This window comes from Cololabis saira, chromosome 3 (genome assembly GCF_033807715.1).
Source record: "Cololabis saira isolate AMF1-May2022 chromosome 3, fColSai1.1, whole genome shotgun sequence".
In the NCBI taxonomy this organism is placed as follows: Eukaryota; Metazoa; Chordata; class Actinopteri; order Beloniformes; family Belonidae; genus Cololabis; species Cololabis saira.
This window is the reverse complement of record NC_084589.1, coordinates 33,374,691-33,393,486: the sequence shown is the minus strand read 5'-3', so window position 1 is coordinate 33,393,486 and position 18,796 is coordinate 33,374,691. Positions and strand designations below refer to the sequence as shown.

General features: G+C 38.9%; 1 protein-coding gene across 1 annotated transcript in view; it reads left to right on the top strand.

The window, feature by feature from the left end:
* The window catches only part of LOC133437352 (mannosyl-oligosaccharide 1,2-alpha-mannosidase IA), a 231,329-nt gene that overhangs the window by 101,140 nt on the left and 111,393 nt on the right, over window positions 1-18,796 (top strand). Inside the window, exon 2 of the mRNA XM_061717291.1 lies at window positions 3,162-3,258. Coding sequence (XP_061573275.1) covers window positions 3,162-3,258 — 97 coding nt within the window. The remainder of the gene's footprint in view (window positions 1-3,161; window positions 3,259-18,796) is intronic.

The following is an 18,796-nucleotide window of genomic DNA, read 5'->3' as shown; positions in this document are numbered from 1 at the left end:
TATTCATCCTGTACAACTTTATTCCCTCTTACTGGGACCTTCTTCAAGGCTTTAGTGTTGAAAATAACCATTATTTCCTGCAGCTTTGTCTTTGCTTTCTGATGCCCATGACAGCAGCGTAATCAGTTCAACTCCCTCGTTGCTTCGTCCTTCTCACACCTGTCTTTGCATCACTGTCTACTTTCTGAAGCATTTTCCAAGTTTTCCCCAACCAGCAACTCCAGATGTCGTGCAGCCTGAATAAGTCACCTGCAATAAACAACACTTGTTGGACAGAGAACACATGTTAAACAAGTGAGATGAATAAAAAATATCTTTTTTATAGAAACAATTGTGACTGGCCAGCAGGGAGTCAGCCGTTAGGTTCTTATGTTTATATGAACTGGAAAACTAAAGGAAAAAGACAAATACAAAAAAGAAAATTAGCTCAGCAGTCATATTTCTGAAGTTCTCTATTTCAGCATCTCTTAAAGTTACGTCAGTACTCATTAATGCTCCTATTTTAAATTGTGCACTTCCTTCAGGCATGCAGTTTGTGTGAACATCTGTCTGTTTTCCTTGTTCCCCAGCATTTATTTGATGTTTGTCATAAAGTCCAAGTTCCCTCAAAGGACCGTTTGATAATACTTTGCACAGATGTTCCCAACGTGTATGCAATATCCTTCAAAAGAAACAGAAAAAGGCATCTCGCCGTTTCGCAAAATGCTTTTTTTCCCTCTTACTTTTGTTCTTTGCCTGTTTTAAGATGCTGAGCGAATGGGGGAAGGCTGGTGTTTTCAAAGACGCTGTCAGTTTCACATAAATGTGGAGACATTTTAGAGTTTTTATTCAGTGAGGAGGAGCGCTCTGCCGGGTTACAGACGGAGTTGGCTGCAGCTCCGTCTTATTTTCCAGAGAAAAATCACCTTTGTGATCATATTTTGTAAGATTTATCACTGCTACTTCCCCAACACATGTTTTTGTGCCTGTTTTATCAGATTCGGAGAGAATGCTGCTGCTCTCATTGTTGGTTTTATTTACGTAAAAAATACTGTTTTGTCAGATGTTATACCAGTCTAGAAAAACTCAAATAATAAAAGCAAAGCAGTCAGTGATGAATGTGCACCTCCATCATCAAAGCAGCGTATCCTTTTGGGATCAAATCTTGCAGTCGTCAGAATATCACGTCACCTGTGCAGAGGACAACCTGCACATATATCAAACTCTGTGTGCTCTTTCACTGAAAAGCGGTATTTGATTCCCCTGGAATGAAATTGATGTCGACACATTTGCAGAATCCCTTTTTTTTTTTTTTTTGCCACATCAGAACCATTAATTTGGTCCTACTTCTGTGGAGATCTTTGGTTTATAGATACATTCATGAGCACCTAAGGCTTGAAAGATAAGAAAATCGTCTTTCATGCTCCCCAAAATGTATTCTACTTAATTTAATCTTCTCCTGCTTTTATCATGAGGGTAAAGCTGTTAATTTAAATTAATTTAAGCAAGAGTCATTTGGGTTCGGGTTAAACCTTGGTGTTGCCTTCAGGGTTTACGTAATGAGTTTCATCACTCTGATAACAGCAAAGCTGAGCTCAACACAAGCAACTGCTGAACACGGCAAACATTACAACTCTCACTATTGTTTTGGTTCTGATGGAGGTCTGAGTAGGAGAAAGGGCAGTTTTAAGAGTAAAAGAAAGAAACCCCCAGCAAACCTCCACCAGTAGAAAACTGGCACAGACCAGGGGAAACACGCAGGGGGTTGGATCGCTGGTCACTTACTGACATATCTGTGGACCTGGACTATAACTAAAGAAAAATATTTGAAGCAACAAAGACAAAATAACGTGTGTTTTGTACAATTGCATGCACATGCACATTTGCATTTCATTATTTAACTTTGTAGCAGTTGATGTTACCTGACTTTAGAAAAGCACACTAATTAAATGGTGATTAAATGATATACAGCTGCCGAAAGAAAATGCCACCACTTAGATTCAACTCGGCAAACTGATAATAGAGCTTCTCAATCAAGAAATGCTACAATAACTGAATATGTTTCAACTGACATAAAGTTATTTAATTACAAGTGATCCGTTTACGTCAAGCAGATAAAAAACGACTGTGGAGATCGCTGTGCTATCAATCAGGCTAACCAATGAAAAAGGCTTTATCTTCCCTGGGATCATAAAGATCGCACTCTGGAACAATAGAAAATTGTCATATCTGAGTTCAGACGTATTCTTTTCCCAGAGTGATAGATCCATCAGGGTGAGAAGATCAGCAGATTAACTGATGAACCCATTATGTCTCATGTCTACTGTGCAAACCTGCGGGGAGATGTGACCTGGAGTCGCTTCAGTGAGTTAGGTATTAAATACTGATGGACAAGATTTTTCTATCCATCCATCAGTCCATCCATCCATCCCTGGGCAGGTCACCACTCTATCGCAGGGTGCATTTTTTTCCTATCTAAACCTATTTTCTTCCCTAATAGCACAGGCATATTCCAATATAAGAATTTTAAGAAGCATCAGTGTGGTTTGAAAATGATCAAACATGCAGCCCCAAACCAGAATCAAGACTTAAACCTAATAGAAAATCTTTGGAAATGTGCTGGAGAAGACATTACACGTGGTCCAAATCCTCCATCAGTTAACACAACAAAAAGTAAATGAAACTCTGAAAAGAAATCGGTGCTGTCATATTACATAAACTAAATGAAACAATGCCACCATGAATAAGAGTCCCAAACAAACCTAAAAATCTTTATCTCGTGTATATTAAGGGATCAATTTAACTTCTTGAGCTTCTAACTCTTTTCTCTACACTTTTTTATTTTTCCTGCAGCTGAGAAAGTTGAATTACTCTTTGCAAATTGAATCGGGATAACATTTTCTTCTTCAAGAGCTTTTTTTTTTACATTTAAAAAGAGATGTTTTCATCTAGTAATGTTGCTTTTCATCTGTTGACACCAGTCAATCTTTAATTTTGAGGAGGTGCAGCAGAAGAAATCCCAGCTGTGTGGTTTAGCGGCGGGGTTCAAGTGTTATTAATGCATCCGTCATTGCGTTTGTCTTCAGCTGAAGCAATTTAATTACGGTTATGTTTGGAGATTCAGCGTATCACTTTACTTTTTACTGACCGCTTTGTCTTTTGTTTGTTTGTTTGCTCTGCAGATGATGAAGTTTTCCTGGGACAACTACAAGCGCTACGCCTGGGGCAAGAACGAGCTGCGGCCTTTGACCAAAAATGGGCATATTGGCAACATGTTTGGTGAGTGTCCGAGTTCGTCCTGAAGGTAGCGAACACCCAGAAATGGCATCAAGCATGTCTCTTGTAGAGATGCTGACCTTTTTTCATGTAAGGTTTAATGTACAAATCAGGCCGCACAGGGACTACAGCTAAACACAGAGGGATCTTTAACGCTGTAAATGGAAGTGCCAGCTTTACTCTGAGATTTGAAAGTATAGCTGTAATAGTTTTGTGTTAAAAACATGCATATTTATGTGCTAAGGGCAGACACTAGGTTTACTATTCCTCAGTTTTGTGTAGATCAACAGCGTGGATCAACAAATTATTCAGGATTTAGCTGACAAAAGAATTAATCCTGCCAAATGAAGATGAGCAGAGCTCTGCAGGCTTTTTCTCTCCATTACATTCAAACCTAAATTGGAAGCTATTTGACCTCAAAGTGCAAAAATAACTTCTGAGTCATCGGCTATCCTGTTTCTTTACTGAATTAGACTTTCAGCATGCATAAATTGCATTTTATGCATTAAATGTTTACACCAAAATAAAAGCGACAGGGGTAAGATGAATAATGAATAAAATATTTAACTGATTAAGGACTGATGTAACATTTGGGGTTATCAGCATCTATGTTCAGAGGGTCCCTCGAGTCTTTACGGATTTAAAAAAAGAAAACTTCTCACCTGTTTATGTCTCAGTGAGCTTGACACTGGGATGTTTCTCAGGGTTCACACAACACAGAAAAGCTCTCAGCCCGCGAGGGAGTCACAGACTCCACCAGCCTCTAATTGGAGCTGGATCCAGAGGGGTCTTCAACTCCTCAGTGGAGCATATCAGTCAGCTCACGCGGCTCTGCTCGAGGTAGATCGGTTCCTCGTGTCTTCCATACCTGACTTCATTGCTCCATTTGATCCATAGGGATTCAGGATTATTAAAGAGATGAACGCCACTTCTTTTGAAAGCGTGTTCCCTTTGGTGCGCTCTCTATCCTGTGAGGCCGTAAAGGGGTGTCTGTTTGAAGCAGCACCCTTAAATCGTGTGATGGCTTAGATTTCTGAGCCGCCGATCCCGGATTACCATCTGATGAAAACTGCCAAAAGATAATTCAAACACTGATTGAGAATGAAGTTTGGAGCACCCGTTTGAAGTTAGGCAGTCTAACACGGCGGCTCTTAACCTTTCCGAGTAATGAGACGGCAACAAGTGCCGCGCCCCGGGTAAAGAGTCACTGATCTTCACTGCTGCACTCGCAAAGAAAAGAGTGTATTTGGAATTTACAGCTGAAATGAACGCAAGCGAATCCATTTGCTTTCCCTTGTTGAAGTAGTTGAGAAAAGGATTATGTCGAAGGAACGATTCTTACGTTGTTGATTGTGGTAGAGTGTAGTTGGAGAGTTTCTGCTTTTTTTGTGGAAAGTGTTGTTCACCTAGTGAGGTTAATTTCATGTTCCCTGGTGGGACTTGCCATAAAGGAACTTGAGATTTAGGAAAACACATCCAAATAGATGACTAGATTTAAAACATCGTCCTGAATCTGCAAACAAAATAGTGATGAAAAAGGTTGAGACGTGTCTTTTTCAGTATTGTTCATGCTGAAATCAGCTATTTTGGGTTGTTGAGGAAGAACAAACTTGTTTCTTTTTTAAACATTTTAGTTGTGCCCCTTTATTTTGGTTCCTGGAAACATGTCATTTGCTCTTTGAGCTATTTGCAGCGCCTCTGCGTTTGCAATGCAAAATATCTTCTCCCTTTCTCCCTTGGTTGGTTTTTTGTTGTTTTTCTTTTAGTTGCAGAACAATAAATTTGGTCTGCCACCACTATATCTGACCCTCAATACACTTTCAGCACAAGTCACAGAGAGAGAGAGAGGTAATATATATATATCAAATGATCAACTTTTTTTTAACTAATGAAACTTTTCGTCTGCTAAGCTGTGCTCACACATTGAAGAACAACGCTTACTTATTACATGTACTACCACTACACTGTGATTTATTTCCAAAGGTTTTCAGGTGAGAACATGTGGAGATTGAGGTATCAGGGCGTAATCTTTTCACGCTGTTCCTGATGAAATGCTTCATTAGGTGGAAATAACAGCCAAGGACACGATCCCTAATGGAAGGCGGTGTTGTCGATATTAAAATGAGGGGGCTGATTTATACAAAGATGGGGTCATTTACAGTGATTTGTTGATGTTAAAGCTGCTTTAAGCAATTATTCACTGCTGGGTCCCTGCTGAGAGTAGACTCCAAAACACGGCTCAGCGATGAATCTTGATTTCGTCTTAATAAAACGATTTTGCTAGTATACAATAGTAGCATTAATCACTGTATAGCTTGCACTTACAGATTAGGCTCAAACAACTTGACGTTTATCTGCTGTGATCCACTAAAGCCGGATTTGTTCTCGACACAAAAGGTGAAAGGCAGTTAGACCGCAATGCCAGTTTTGATTTATAGCTCATAGTCGGATTTTAACTGCTGATAAACACGGATACAATCACTGAACGTCAGTCGTCCATAAATAAAAGGCTTTCAGATTAATTGTTTGTGTTTGTTAATTTACTTTGGGATGTCGACAGAGTTGTCCGCCTCTTTGACAGTGGTGTGATTGGTGAGTTTACGATCACACATGATTTATTTCCAGCTGTAAGGTGACCACAAAGGTTTTTTTCACATTATGTTTGAGCCAGGTGTGTCTGGCAAGGGCCACGTATTCAGAACAACACAGGTGATACAGATGGTCAGTGCATTAAAATCAAGTGAAGAAACCGTGAATAAAAGGATGGAACAACTGTGTCGGTTGTTGTACACATCAGTTAAAAGTAAACTCAAGGAAAACTGATCTAGAAGTTTTTGTCTCACTTTGATGACAGCTGCAGAGGAAATGGATAAAAAAATAAAGAAAAAAGGCGCCAGTGAGAAATCAGAAGTTTCAGTATGATTATAATGTTTCTTAAATGTTGAAATGTTTCATGAATTTATATGCCTTTATATGTCTTTATAATCTGGTTATTTTTTTTTTATCTCTCTCTTTTCCCCTCATTCCTTGCTTCATTTTGAATCCACGCTTTTCAAGTAATTCTGCAGTTGGGGTGAAAGATTTCTCATTATGAACAGAGAAATCCTCCACTTCTGGCAGCTAATTGCCACCTTTATCGGTGCAGCGCAGCTTTAATGCAGATTCGATTGATATGCAAACAACGAAAAAGCTGGGGTAAAATAAGCCATTTATCTGTGGCGGCACAGTTGAAAAATGGCTCTTTCTCCAAGAATGGGGGAAGGGAAATGACTTCCTTTTCACTGAATTTGGTGAATATAACAAATACATTTTCAGCCTGTTAGAATATGACATAATTTACATTGCTTGTGGTCTGCAACACTGTGCACATCTGAGTACCATGAGGAGTCAAGAAAGGGCATCTTTCTAGTGACTAAATGTCACACAGTGAGAGGCGATGCGAGAAGCCAGGTATGAAATTGGATGCTGTGTTGTCTAATTTAATCCCAAGTGTAGTAAAAGATACTGCAAAAATGGATCGACTGTGCAGATAGCATCATCGTCAGATGCTTGTCAGCATGCTGAAAGTCACCAGAACGTCCCTGCAGCTCGATACTAAAAAGGACCCCAACCACAGAGACATTTTTCTTCTTGTTACAGTTTTTCTTTTACTATAATCTGCTTTTAAATCTTTCTTTCAGACCTGCAGTCCTTTCAATATGATCTATCTCCTCATTTCTTTAAGACTCAAAGTCCAAGGCATGTAGTGAATTTTTCTAAGCTGCTTTGTAGAATCATTTTCTCCTATTTTACCGAAAATAGATTATTTTTTATTTTTTCCCCCATCAGGGTAGTTAGACATGTCTTTGGAGTACTTCCTGTAATTGTGAGATTGTTTGCGAGTTCTCACACAGCGAAAGTGAAAAATTAATTAAAAAGAGCCTATTATTTTATTTCCACGAAAAAATGTTTTTCATTGAAAAGTATCTTTAGAAATTAGTTGAGATAACTAATTTCTTAAGATACTTTTCAATGAAAAAGTGGCAACGTAGTGCAGCTGGTAGTGCAGCCGTCTCACAGCAAGAAGGTCCTGGTTTCAATTCCTGCCGGGGACGCTGTGGGCGCCGAAGTGCGTGTTAGTTCCCCCATGACTTCGGTGCCCACACCCTGGGTGGGGTTGGCAAAAAGGGCCGTTCTGTGTGGAGTTTGCATGTTCTCCCCGTATTCCGAATCCTCACCCTGCCTGGTGAAAAGAAGCGGCCTGCTCACTCCTCAGGTTAAGAAGGAGACCTGAGCTCAGTCTAGGGCTTCCCAGGGTTGGTAGAGGGAGCAATGCCCAGGACTGACTTAGGTAGGAGCACTGGGTGGGAAAATGGGAAAAAATCTGGGATAAAAATATATATATATATAAAAAAAAAAGACATTAGTTGAGAGTTGGCAAGAAATGTTGCAGCAGTGAAACTGCCGGTGGCTATGCATCGTCTCCTGTTCCCCTTTTGACTTAACGAGATGACCTCATGTCAGGTTGACGTTGAAAGTTCTCGTCGTCATGAAAGGAAAGAGATAGAGTCCTTGTTTAGTGGGACCGGTGTCATTAACTTCATCTGCAGCTTCAAAAATGACTTTAGTCAAATATGACATTTACCTGGAGTCGCAGAGGAGTTCCTCTCACTGCCTTACTATCAGTACAATCAGTACTGTCAGTACCAGAGCTGCATGCAAAACAAGGAACCTGATCGCTGCTCGGTTAGACGGCAGAACTTTGACGGGTAGTTGAAACTGTCTTATTTATTCATTTATAAATATATGCTGGCATAGGTGCTAGAAAAGCTGATCTTATGCCAAAGACTTCACAAAACCTCTCACCATTTTCAGAAGTCTGGTAAATATAAGAATTCAACTTAATGTTGTCAGGAATTGTTTTTTTTTTAGTTTATCATTTTATCAATATGTCCATACATAAGCTCAATAGCTAAATAACGACTGTGATTCATGTGGAGTTGGAGTTTGTCTTTGCACGGCTCAGCATTTATTATTCTATCATTTAAATGTTATTCACTTGAATGATTGTCCTTCAATCTTTGCGCTGACTTGGGGGAAAAAAAACATTTTTTTTAATAAATCACTGGCAGTCACCAGTGGGATGATATATAGGATGTCTTGCATGTCGCTAATGACCTTCAACATCCTTATTGTTAGTGTTAAAACTAAACTTTAGGGGATCACAGACAGAGGATGGAGGATGGCTCTGAGAATGTTTAGTTGGTTTTTAATTTTGTAGTCACTTAAAACACCTGGATAAATACTACATTGATACATACTCAATACTTAAGCACAGATGTTTTTCCTCCCTCTGGAAGTTAAGGTGTTACAGGTGTTACATTGCTCTTTAAACTTGATGCTGCTGTACCTTCTCCTTTGCTGCATTTCTTTCAGTTTCATCCATCCACCTGCTTTGTCAGTTTTTCTAAAAATCTATAGAGACAACTCAACTGATTTTTGAATTGATGGATGGCGAGCATGCGTCAGATCGTAGATGAGGACATAATGAACATTTTGTAGAAGGCCATTAAAGATGATTAAACTGTTTTGCATTCATATAGAGTCGTGGACTCTTTGTGCATGAAAATAAAATGGGGTCATCTCAGGACACATGTTTCCGGAGCTCTCAGTGCAGTGAATTATATTCAATATTTGGCCCCTGGTGATATTCTGCCCCACTTTCAGAGAGGAGGGCATTAAATAAAGCACTGGTGCTTCTATATTTCCTACTTATCTCAGACCCAGACATTATGGAGCCTTTAGCCTTGAATTAAATCATGATGTTAAGCACAAAAGGGGTTTCATCCTGGAGAGCTAATATGCAGTATGTAGTGGTGCTGAATGCTGACCAATTTCCAAAGAAGATAATGATAATGAAGATACTGATTAGTTTAACCTCCATTCTCAACCCACCAATTAAAGGCCCTTTTTTTAACCTATGTAAATAACAAACCTTGCTTTTCTATAGCAGTTATGAGCACACTTGTTCAGCAGGATAAATATTTGAACGAAAGAGATGTGCCCATGTATAAAGATTTGAGGGAAAATAAATGTCGGAATAGAGATTTAATTTTCCTGCTTCAACACATCTGATCCATATCAATGTGTCATGAACAGACTTGTGCAGACCACGATGACAAGTTGAGTATGATCCATTTGTTTGCATCAGGTTTGTTGAAGCAGGGAAACATTTAAAACATGTAGGACTGGGATTGGACAACTCTGCACTGTATGATACGATAAGGAATCTGTACATAATCTTTAAGCAGTAGCTCAAACGCAGATGGGAGGGTGTGAAGTCAGTGTTGGGGATGAGGACTCTTATTATTTCTAACAGCAAGTCGGATCAGAACATTTTAGATTAACTGAATGGTTAAAATCCTTTTAAATTCTCTTTCAATATTCAAATAAACAGCAGATGCTTAAACATGGACATTTTAATATGGCCAGTATTTTATGAGATGTTTTACAAACTTACGTGCGGTGAGATTCTTGAAAAAGGCCTAGAAAATACTTGTCCTTTGTTCAGAGTTTAAATTACTCCCATTGGTTACAAGATATATTCTGGCAAGATGTGAAACTATAAACAAACTTAAAAACGTTCATCTCAGCTGCCATCCATCTTCGCAGCAAACGAAACGTAAGTTTTAACTGTGCTCTTTATTTATGTGTTTATTAAACTGCCTGTTGTTTTTACTCTATTAATCTTCTAGTGTCCCTTATCCCTCTCTTTGAAGGTGATTTTATGTAACTCTGTGTCTTAACTCTTTTATTTGTTAACTACTGGCTGCACAATATTTGCCGCCTGGGAACATAAAGAATTGATTTGAAGGATATGCAAAGCCAAACATTATTTATTTAAGTGAAATGGTATGCACATAACAAGCAAATCATGAAGTTTTGCTTTCTTTTTTGTACTATTATTGAAGGAAAAGGGTAGAGTTGATTTGGTTGTGATGTATCAAGAAGAAATGACATTTTCTCACACGGCAATTTGGGATGTGAACATGGATGTGGTGGGTGACATGATCATCACGTTTTGGCTTCGGTTTGTTAAAACAAAAATGCAATCTTGGACTTTTCAGTTTAAAAGAGGGTCAGCATATCTCAGCTTTGGAGATCTTGCAACATCAGAGCAGACAGGATACAAAGTTATGTCTCTTTAAAATGAGAACATATTGGTGTGGACGTAGACTGAGGAGCTCTTGAGATCTTCACTGTCAGACAGATGAAACAAATCAGGGCAGTCTGCTTGTTTATGTTATTAATCTTTTATCGCGATGTGCCTTAAAAGCAAGACTGTGTTCTCTGATCTGAATAACAAAGCTGATTGTGAAGAGAAGTCTCTTGGAAATCTCCAGTGTGCATGTTTCTTCCCCTGCTTTTGTTACCAGTCTAGGAAAAGACTTGATAATGGTCCCTAAAGTGAACCCAGTCTATCTGACTAATGTCTTTGAAACCTTAGACTTGTTTTTATATTCTCTTTTAGTGTCAATAAAGAAGTGGAAGATATATTAATTGGCCTCCTGTGGCAGCTTCGTGTGAGGCTTAGACAAGTTGAGGTCCTTCTGAGTGGCCCTGAAACCCTATGAAGATGTCAGGAACAGTTCCAGGCTTCAAAGTCAAATCATTTCTTTTTTGTTTAGTGCGCTGAAGAAAAATAAAATGAAATGCTGACTTATAATCTTTTAAAGTTGTTCCTAGGTAAACTTTACTCCAATAGGTAGAGAAAAGAAGATACCTAGAAATACAGATGTGAAAATGTTTGTTTATTTATTTTATTTATTTATCCTTTATTTATACAGATAAAACACTTGAGTCCGAAGACTCATTTTCAAGTGTGACCTGTTCACATCCACACAGTTGCATAAAACATAAAAATGAGACATGACAAGATATGACAGGACATAACACTTGAAACTGATGCAGAGTGGAAATGACAATACACTATAACCGTTAAATAGCTGGAAAATAGAGATATCAGGTTAGTACACTAGCCCCAGACAAAAATAAAACTTGTAGAACACAGACTAGCTTATGTGCTTTAAATGCTTAGCTGCGGCAGAGGTCATCTAGTGCAAGTACAAGATAAAGATGCACTCTCCATGTCTCTAAGCAAAAGCTTAAAACTAGCAAGGGGAATCAGGTTCGTCAACTTCAGACTCTGTTGCAAGGAGTTCCAAGCGGACGGGGCTGCAAAAGAGAACGCCCTTTTGCCTTTCTCTGTGCGGACCAAGGGGATGGAGTAAGTAATGATATCCTGCGTACGGAGAGCGTATCTGGATTGCTTGCGTGAAAAGTAGACAGAGAGGTAGGGTGGGAGCAGACCAAGAATGGATTTGTAAATGAGAGTGTACCAGTGGAGGGTTCGGCGGATGGAAAGAGATGGCCAGTTAACCAGACAGTAAAGCACACAATGGTGTAATGAAGCGCAGCGCTCCATGGTACGCAGCATCCAGAAGTTGGAGACAGCTTGCAGATGCATTCATGTAGAGGACATCACCATAGTCCAAAAGAGGCAAGAAGGTGGCAGTAACCAGCCGTTTCCTAGCAAGAGCTGAAAAGCAGGACTTGTTTCTGAAGAAAAAGCTCAGTTTCAACTTCAGTTTCTTCAAGAGCATATTGATGTGAAGTTGGAAGGTGAGAGTGTCGTCAAGAACAACGCCAAGATGTTTGTAGACACTCTTCCAGGAAGCTCTCAAATAACACTCCTCCAGCATTATTAATCTCATGTTTGACACAAATCAGACTTTTGCTTTTGATTCAACTAAACATAATGTTTAACATAATAAATGATAACCACATGGACAAATGTTATAGTGTCCATAGCTTATTTTTTTCAAACCTCTAGGCAAGGCAAGTTTATGGGTATAGCACATTTCAGCAACAAAGCAATTCAAGGTGCTGTGGCATAGTAAAAAAAAGTTAGAGTTGCAGTGTAGTACTGAAATTAACATAATTTAAATTAAGAATTGTTTAAATAATTCAGTTCTAGGGAGCTGTAAAAAAGTTTTTAACCATGATTTAAAGGACTGAGGGTTTCAGCATTCCTGCAGTTTTCTGGAAGTTTGTTCCAGATCTGTGGAGCATAAAAGCTGAATGCTGCTTCTCCATGTTTCATCCTGATTCTGGGGACACAGAGCAGACCTGAACCGGAAGACCTGAGAGGTCTGGATGGTTGATATGGCAACAACACGTCTTTGATGTATTCCGGTCCTAAACTATTCAGTTGTTTATAAACTAACAGAAGTATTTTAAAGTTTATTCTATGGACTTCAGAACCAGAGTGATGTGCTCCACTTGCGTAGTTCTAGTGAGAGCTCGGGCAGCTGCATTTTGGATTAACTGCAGCTGTCTGATTTACTTTTTAGGCAGACCTGTGAAGACACTGTTGCTGTAATCAATTTGACTTAGATAAACACGTGGATGAGTTTTTCAAGGTCCTGCTGAGATATTAGTCCTTTGATCCGGAGATGTTTTTCAGGTGATAGAAGGGCGACTTTGTAACCGTCTCTAAAAGTTCAGGTCCGAGTCCATGACGACACCCAGATTTCAGACCTTATTAGTGGTTTTTATTTGTAATGACTGAAGCTCTGTGCCGACTCTAAAACACTATGCTTTTGGTCCATAAACAACTACTTCAGTTTTGTTTTTGTTCAACTGAAGAAAAGTATGGCAAATCCAATCAATTATTTGTTCCATGCATTTACTCAACATTTGTATGGGCTCATTGTTACCTGGTGACATTATGATGTACAAAATGGTGCTCTGTAAAATTGAGCACTTAAAACTAAACAATATTGATTTCTATTAATGTCATGTTTGTGCTGTCTGTCAATACAGCAGTTGGAAAATATGCATCCCTTTTTGTGCCATCACCTGGTAAAAGATCATTTCAAGATTAAAAAGCACCGTGAATTGTGCAGTGATTAACTCTTGTGATGGAAAACCATAAAGACTTACAACCATTTATGTTAGAATTATGAACTTTTACACAAAGTGATGTCTTAAACATTGTTTTCACTTTTTGGGCTTTGAGTAAGTTATTTTAGATATTCATGGAGATTGTTCTGATAAACCAAACAATGCCCTAAGACACGTTTGCTTTGGTTTATGTTTCAAATTTAGTTTTTCAAAAATAAAAAAATTGTGAGAATGGTAACATGTATTATTTGTCGACATTTAACAGAATGATGTATCAAAAAGTGGGAAAATAATAAGTGTCAGCCCTACTGTGGTGAGCAGCGCTTGGTCAGAGTTAAGAAGGTATTTAACTGTTGAGACACAGCTTTTTCAATTACCTCACTGATGAACAGAAGATTTGAGATGTCTGTAATTTTGCATTAGCAACTTCTCCAAATTGTTCTTTTTCAACAGTGGTTTGATGACTGCTCTCTTCAAGGTCTGTGGAGAAAACACCGGACAAAAGTGATGAGTTTACTATTTGAATCAGATCAGATGCAATGACAGTCTTTCGCCACCTCCGTTTAGCTTTTCGACACTCCCTTTTTTCACTCCTTACTAGTGGGGCATTTCTCCACAGAGATTTCTTCTTACCAGAGACGACCTTCACCTTAGTGGGAGCAGTGGAATCAATTATATCTGAAATGTTAGAACAAAAGTTATCTAGAAGTTAATTCACTGAGTTACAGGGCAGAGTGGAGGTGGAAGAGAAGAGTAGTTGGTTAAAGGTTTCAGTTGAGCTGCCCTTAAAAAAAATACTTTTTTATTACTACTTTTTCACTACTTGAGTTGATGCAAAATAGTCCCTGTATTTTAGATATGACTCCAGCCAGGTAAGTGCTGTAGCAGAAAGTCCCACCCAGTTCCTCAATCGCTTTATCAAGATGTTATGGTCGACCGTGTCGAATGCAGCACTGAGATCCAAGAAAGACTGAAGTGTTCCCACCATCCGTATTAGAGCAGATGTCATATAGGACCTTTACTAAAGATGTCTCAGTGCTGTGGTGTTGGTGAAAACCACTGACTCAGGAGGGTTTGTTTAGCCTGTCAACAGTAATGAACAAAGTGCGTGCAATATTGCTGTTTTTGGCAAAGATATCACAAAAATAGGGTTGTCTTGCATTCCTCAGCTCCGTATTATACATGCTCAGTCTCTCTTGATAAATGTCATAATGAACCTGTAATTTAGTTTTCCACCACCTGCGTTCAGCTTTTCGACACTCTGTTTTCAGTTCTTACTCGTGCAGCGATTCTCCAGAGAGGATTTATTTTCAGCAGTGATCACCTTCACCTTGGTGGGAGCAATGGCATCAATTAAACTAATAATTTAACTATTGAATTTATCCACAAACTCATTAACTGAAGGTGCTTGGAGGAGAGATGGGGAAGAGTGGATCTGAATAAACATTTCACTGGTATTTTCATCTATGTACCGTTGTTGATCTTTGTCTGGAAGCTTCTGTTGACATTAATAAAACTCACAGAAAACCCAAGTGGTCAGACAGAGAACCGTGGAGATGTTCAGACCTTTAGACATTTTTTTTTTTTAGACAATTCCCTTTGTTGTGCATTTTTCCATCACACTCAGTCCAAGATTATCAAGAACACAACACACATTCTTTGCCCATATGTCCTGAGGGTTGTCAACATGGATGCTAAAATGTTCTTTCTTCCTGCTTGCGGCGCAGGCGGAGGCTTTTCTTCTCCCGCTCCCTCCCCATCTGCCCTGCTGCTGAACTCAGTCTTGTGCTGTCTTACCAATCTACTTTAGAGCCTCCATTTGCATATTCTCCAAAATGAAGCATTGTCAAAAGACATTTGCTTACATCCTACAAAGAAATTCCCTTGTTTCCAGTGTTTATACTAATCTAAGTACGGACGTATGATGGTTTCGTTTATGGTGTGCTATAGTGTTGTTCCTGCCTTTATTACTGTCAGAAAGAAATTGAATAAACATACAATGTTTCCCCTAAATCACTACAAAAGTGAGGAAATGGTGTGTGCAGATTTTTGTGGTACTTGAAAGTCAGTACACGCTTTGCCTGTTTTGTGGATATTTTTTCTTTTTTTTTTTTTTTTTTAAATCTACTGGACATCAAGTAATCTGTACAAGTTTAAATTTAGTAACATCTCTGAGAGATCCTGCTTGTAACCTACCAATCTTTTTACAGCTCTTGCATATTACTGTCGGTTTCTCCTTTTCCTTAGAAGCAGGGATGCAATCAATCCCACAGAGTCAGTGGGGGATTAAAGACGGGCTCATCCCTCCACTAATGACGTCATTGCCCCATGTATATGTGGGTCAAGCCAAACCAAAACCGTAGTCCAACAGATGCTGCAGACAAGACTTGGGATGAGACAGAGGGAACATTACATGAGGTGTCACAGTTGCCCCTCCCTCACACCAGAGATTTTTCATCAACAATAGATGTCCCATGGCTGTTAAAGGGATTGGCTACATGCTGTTTCTCACAATTGTTACCCAGCCCTCTCCCCCTGTGTCAAACGAAAGGCCAAAGACTTTTTTTTTTTTTCATCTTGTGATGACTTAATCTTTATTTTTTATTTATTTTTTTTGCTACTCTGTTTTGCCTTCACTCTTTTTATTTTTTATTTTGTCCCACCTCATCTCAAGAGGTGCCGTCAAAGAGTGTGAGATTATTTGTTTTTTCTGAGTGCTCCTGGCATGAACAGTGTACAGGCCAGAACGATGCAGCCTCTAAACCCTTCACCTATTAAACCGGCAGCGTTTATCCCCAAAAAAACAACAAAACGCAAGCAATCTTCAGATAATGTCTCTGTTCAGGACTCTTACATGGTGAAAAACAGAGAGAGGAGATTTAAAAGCTTTAACTTGAACAACTACAATGATGAAGCTCTATGCATTTATTTAGTCTTCAATGGCTTATGATGCAGCAAACAGATTAAATACATATTTTTTTTTAGAGGACTTGGTTTTGCTTCGGGGGGTTTGGATATCCTCCATGAGATTAAGGAATTTCCCCGACTTTCACTTATTATTTTGATATGATTTTTGTAAAGACAATAATCTACAGAAATCACATTGAACTTGCAGTTCAGTGTTGCTTAAAGAGACTTAAAATGAACTCAGATATACAGTTATACACAAATGCATGCATAAAAATACTTATGCATGCTGCTTGAGGATTGCATGAGACTCATTTTTATGCACTTCCTCCATGTGCAAAGTCCTTCTGTTTCTATATTTGGAACATTTTTATTGAAAACACTCAGCTGGCAATTATTTCCACTAACAATTGGCTGCTCTTAACTCCACCTACATATTAGGTCGACCGGACAGATTTTCCCTCCTTCACAATTACCTCTCATCAAGACCTGTGCCCAGTCATTGTGAAGGTTAGTGAGGGGTGAGCTGGGGATGTGGGGGTGGAGCAGCAACCTCCCTTGCCATTAGGGTTAAACAAAGAGCTTTGCAAATGGTGCCTATCACCACCTGTCAAATACAGAGTGAAGGTTGTAACCATCCACCCACTTTCCATTTCTGCCCCATCCATTTCTATCTCCCATGGGCTCCATCGTGATCTAATCATCAGTCTCCATAGCAACAAGCTGCAAGTGACAAATTAGGATCTTGTCCTTCACATCTCTACCAAATAGCTTTCCATTCAGAATTTGTCATTATTCTGGTGATAAATAGCAGGTGTAGAAAATGACTGTAAATTAAGATGTGTCCATAGAAGGACCTGACAGACAGCTGTCACTTCTATCAGCGTGTTCACTTATACACTTCCTTTAATTACCCTGAGATGCAGCTGAATTCTCTGGGATCACAGCCTGAATCCATTATCACAGGTTTCAACTTATGTTTGAATCAACAAATCCTACAAAGGCAACTTAAAAACAGATTTTTGGATTTGGCCGCTTGCTGAAGCATTTATTCATGTGCTTTCGGAGCACATACATATGTTTTATTCTTTTGATTCTTTCTGTAGAATCTTTTTTTAAATGTTCTTTTTTTGGTTTTCCTTTACTTTGACTTTATAAGGATTTTTCTTTTTCCTTGTGTGCGTGGTCCCAGACCTGAAAACATTTGGCATGTCATGGAACCAAGAATGATCCCTCAGAGACCCAGGACTGTCAAACATTTTGATACCTATTGTAGAATATTTGTACAAATTAGTCTAATAAAACTCCAGCAGCTGCATCCAACAGTGTTACAATGTTGTTGTTTTTTTAATGATTATTATTATTCAAAATTTGGATTTTGTGGTGGAGTACTCATGAGGATGGAGGATACTGCCAATGTGAGTAAAATTATTCAGAGAAACTTTTATTTTACCAAAAAGAAAGCAATCAGCCAAAAACAGTGGTCTCTCTAACAAACTCAACAATGAACAACACAATAACCAATGTCAACGTTCCAAAGTATACAAAAAGACAAAACATACAAAACAGAAAGAGGTTGGCCATATAAACGGATAATTCAGGGATATTTTAGTCTTATTTGAATGTCTTAATTTTTTTCCCAAGTAGGTTGATGACCGTGCTTATGTGTAGTTGGTGTCCTGGCTGCAGCAGTCTCAGTGATCTCTGGAGGAATCCTGATGAGTTGGGCTAACAGCTACTCAAAATGATGCACATCATCATTTATCAAAGCTCAGACTTTTTGTAGCAGTTGAGGAAAAACTACATTGTAGATGAACTGCATTACTTTTCATAATTGTGTTGGTGTTGTGCTGCGTGGACCACAGACCACAGACCACGGTACAACACAGATATTCTCAGTAAAGATGACGTGAAGTGAGAAGGAGTGCTTCAGGAACCACCAGGATTAGATGTTTTGCAGATAAAGTAAGAGAGGTTAGATTGATAGGGTTTGGCTTTCAATTCTAAGTAAAGTATGACATAATTTCCTGCTTTTAAATGATGATTTTTGTTTTATCCGATTGCAAAGTACTTTGGTCAACCTTGTTGTTCTTAAATGTGCGGTATAAATACATTTGCCTGTCACCTTTGACCTCAATATCAAAAGGAGGGATGGTGAAAACATTGGCAGGATACTGGAGATGGAGCTGCCAGGGAGGATAAAAAGGAAAACTCTGAGCAGGAGATTTGGGATGTGGTGAAAGAGGATACTGAGTTGGTTGGTGTGACACAGGAAGATGTAGAAGATGGATATGGATGAACTGCTGCAACCCCTAAAGCGAAAAGAAGAAGAAAAAGGAGATGGCGTTTGCTATATGTGGCTGTTTTTTCTTTTCTTCCCATGGTCATATTCTAAGACGATGTTTTAGGTCTTACCAATCTGATATGTGAAATAAGTGAAGGTTTTCAACACGCCCACTTTACTCAAATCCACCATCTAATAGAGATGGATCTTCGCAGCAAGGTGCTTGTAGTCGAAGCCTGCACCGTGATGAAGGCTTTAAGAATGGCATTATATGTGGGTAACAAGAGAGTTTATTTGAGGCAATGACAACCCCAGTCATTTTATTGTTAGAAATCCCGACTTGTATGTTTACCAAGCTTTTACATTAGATTCAGAGACCCACTGAGTCCTGACTCCTCCCGCACA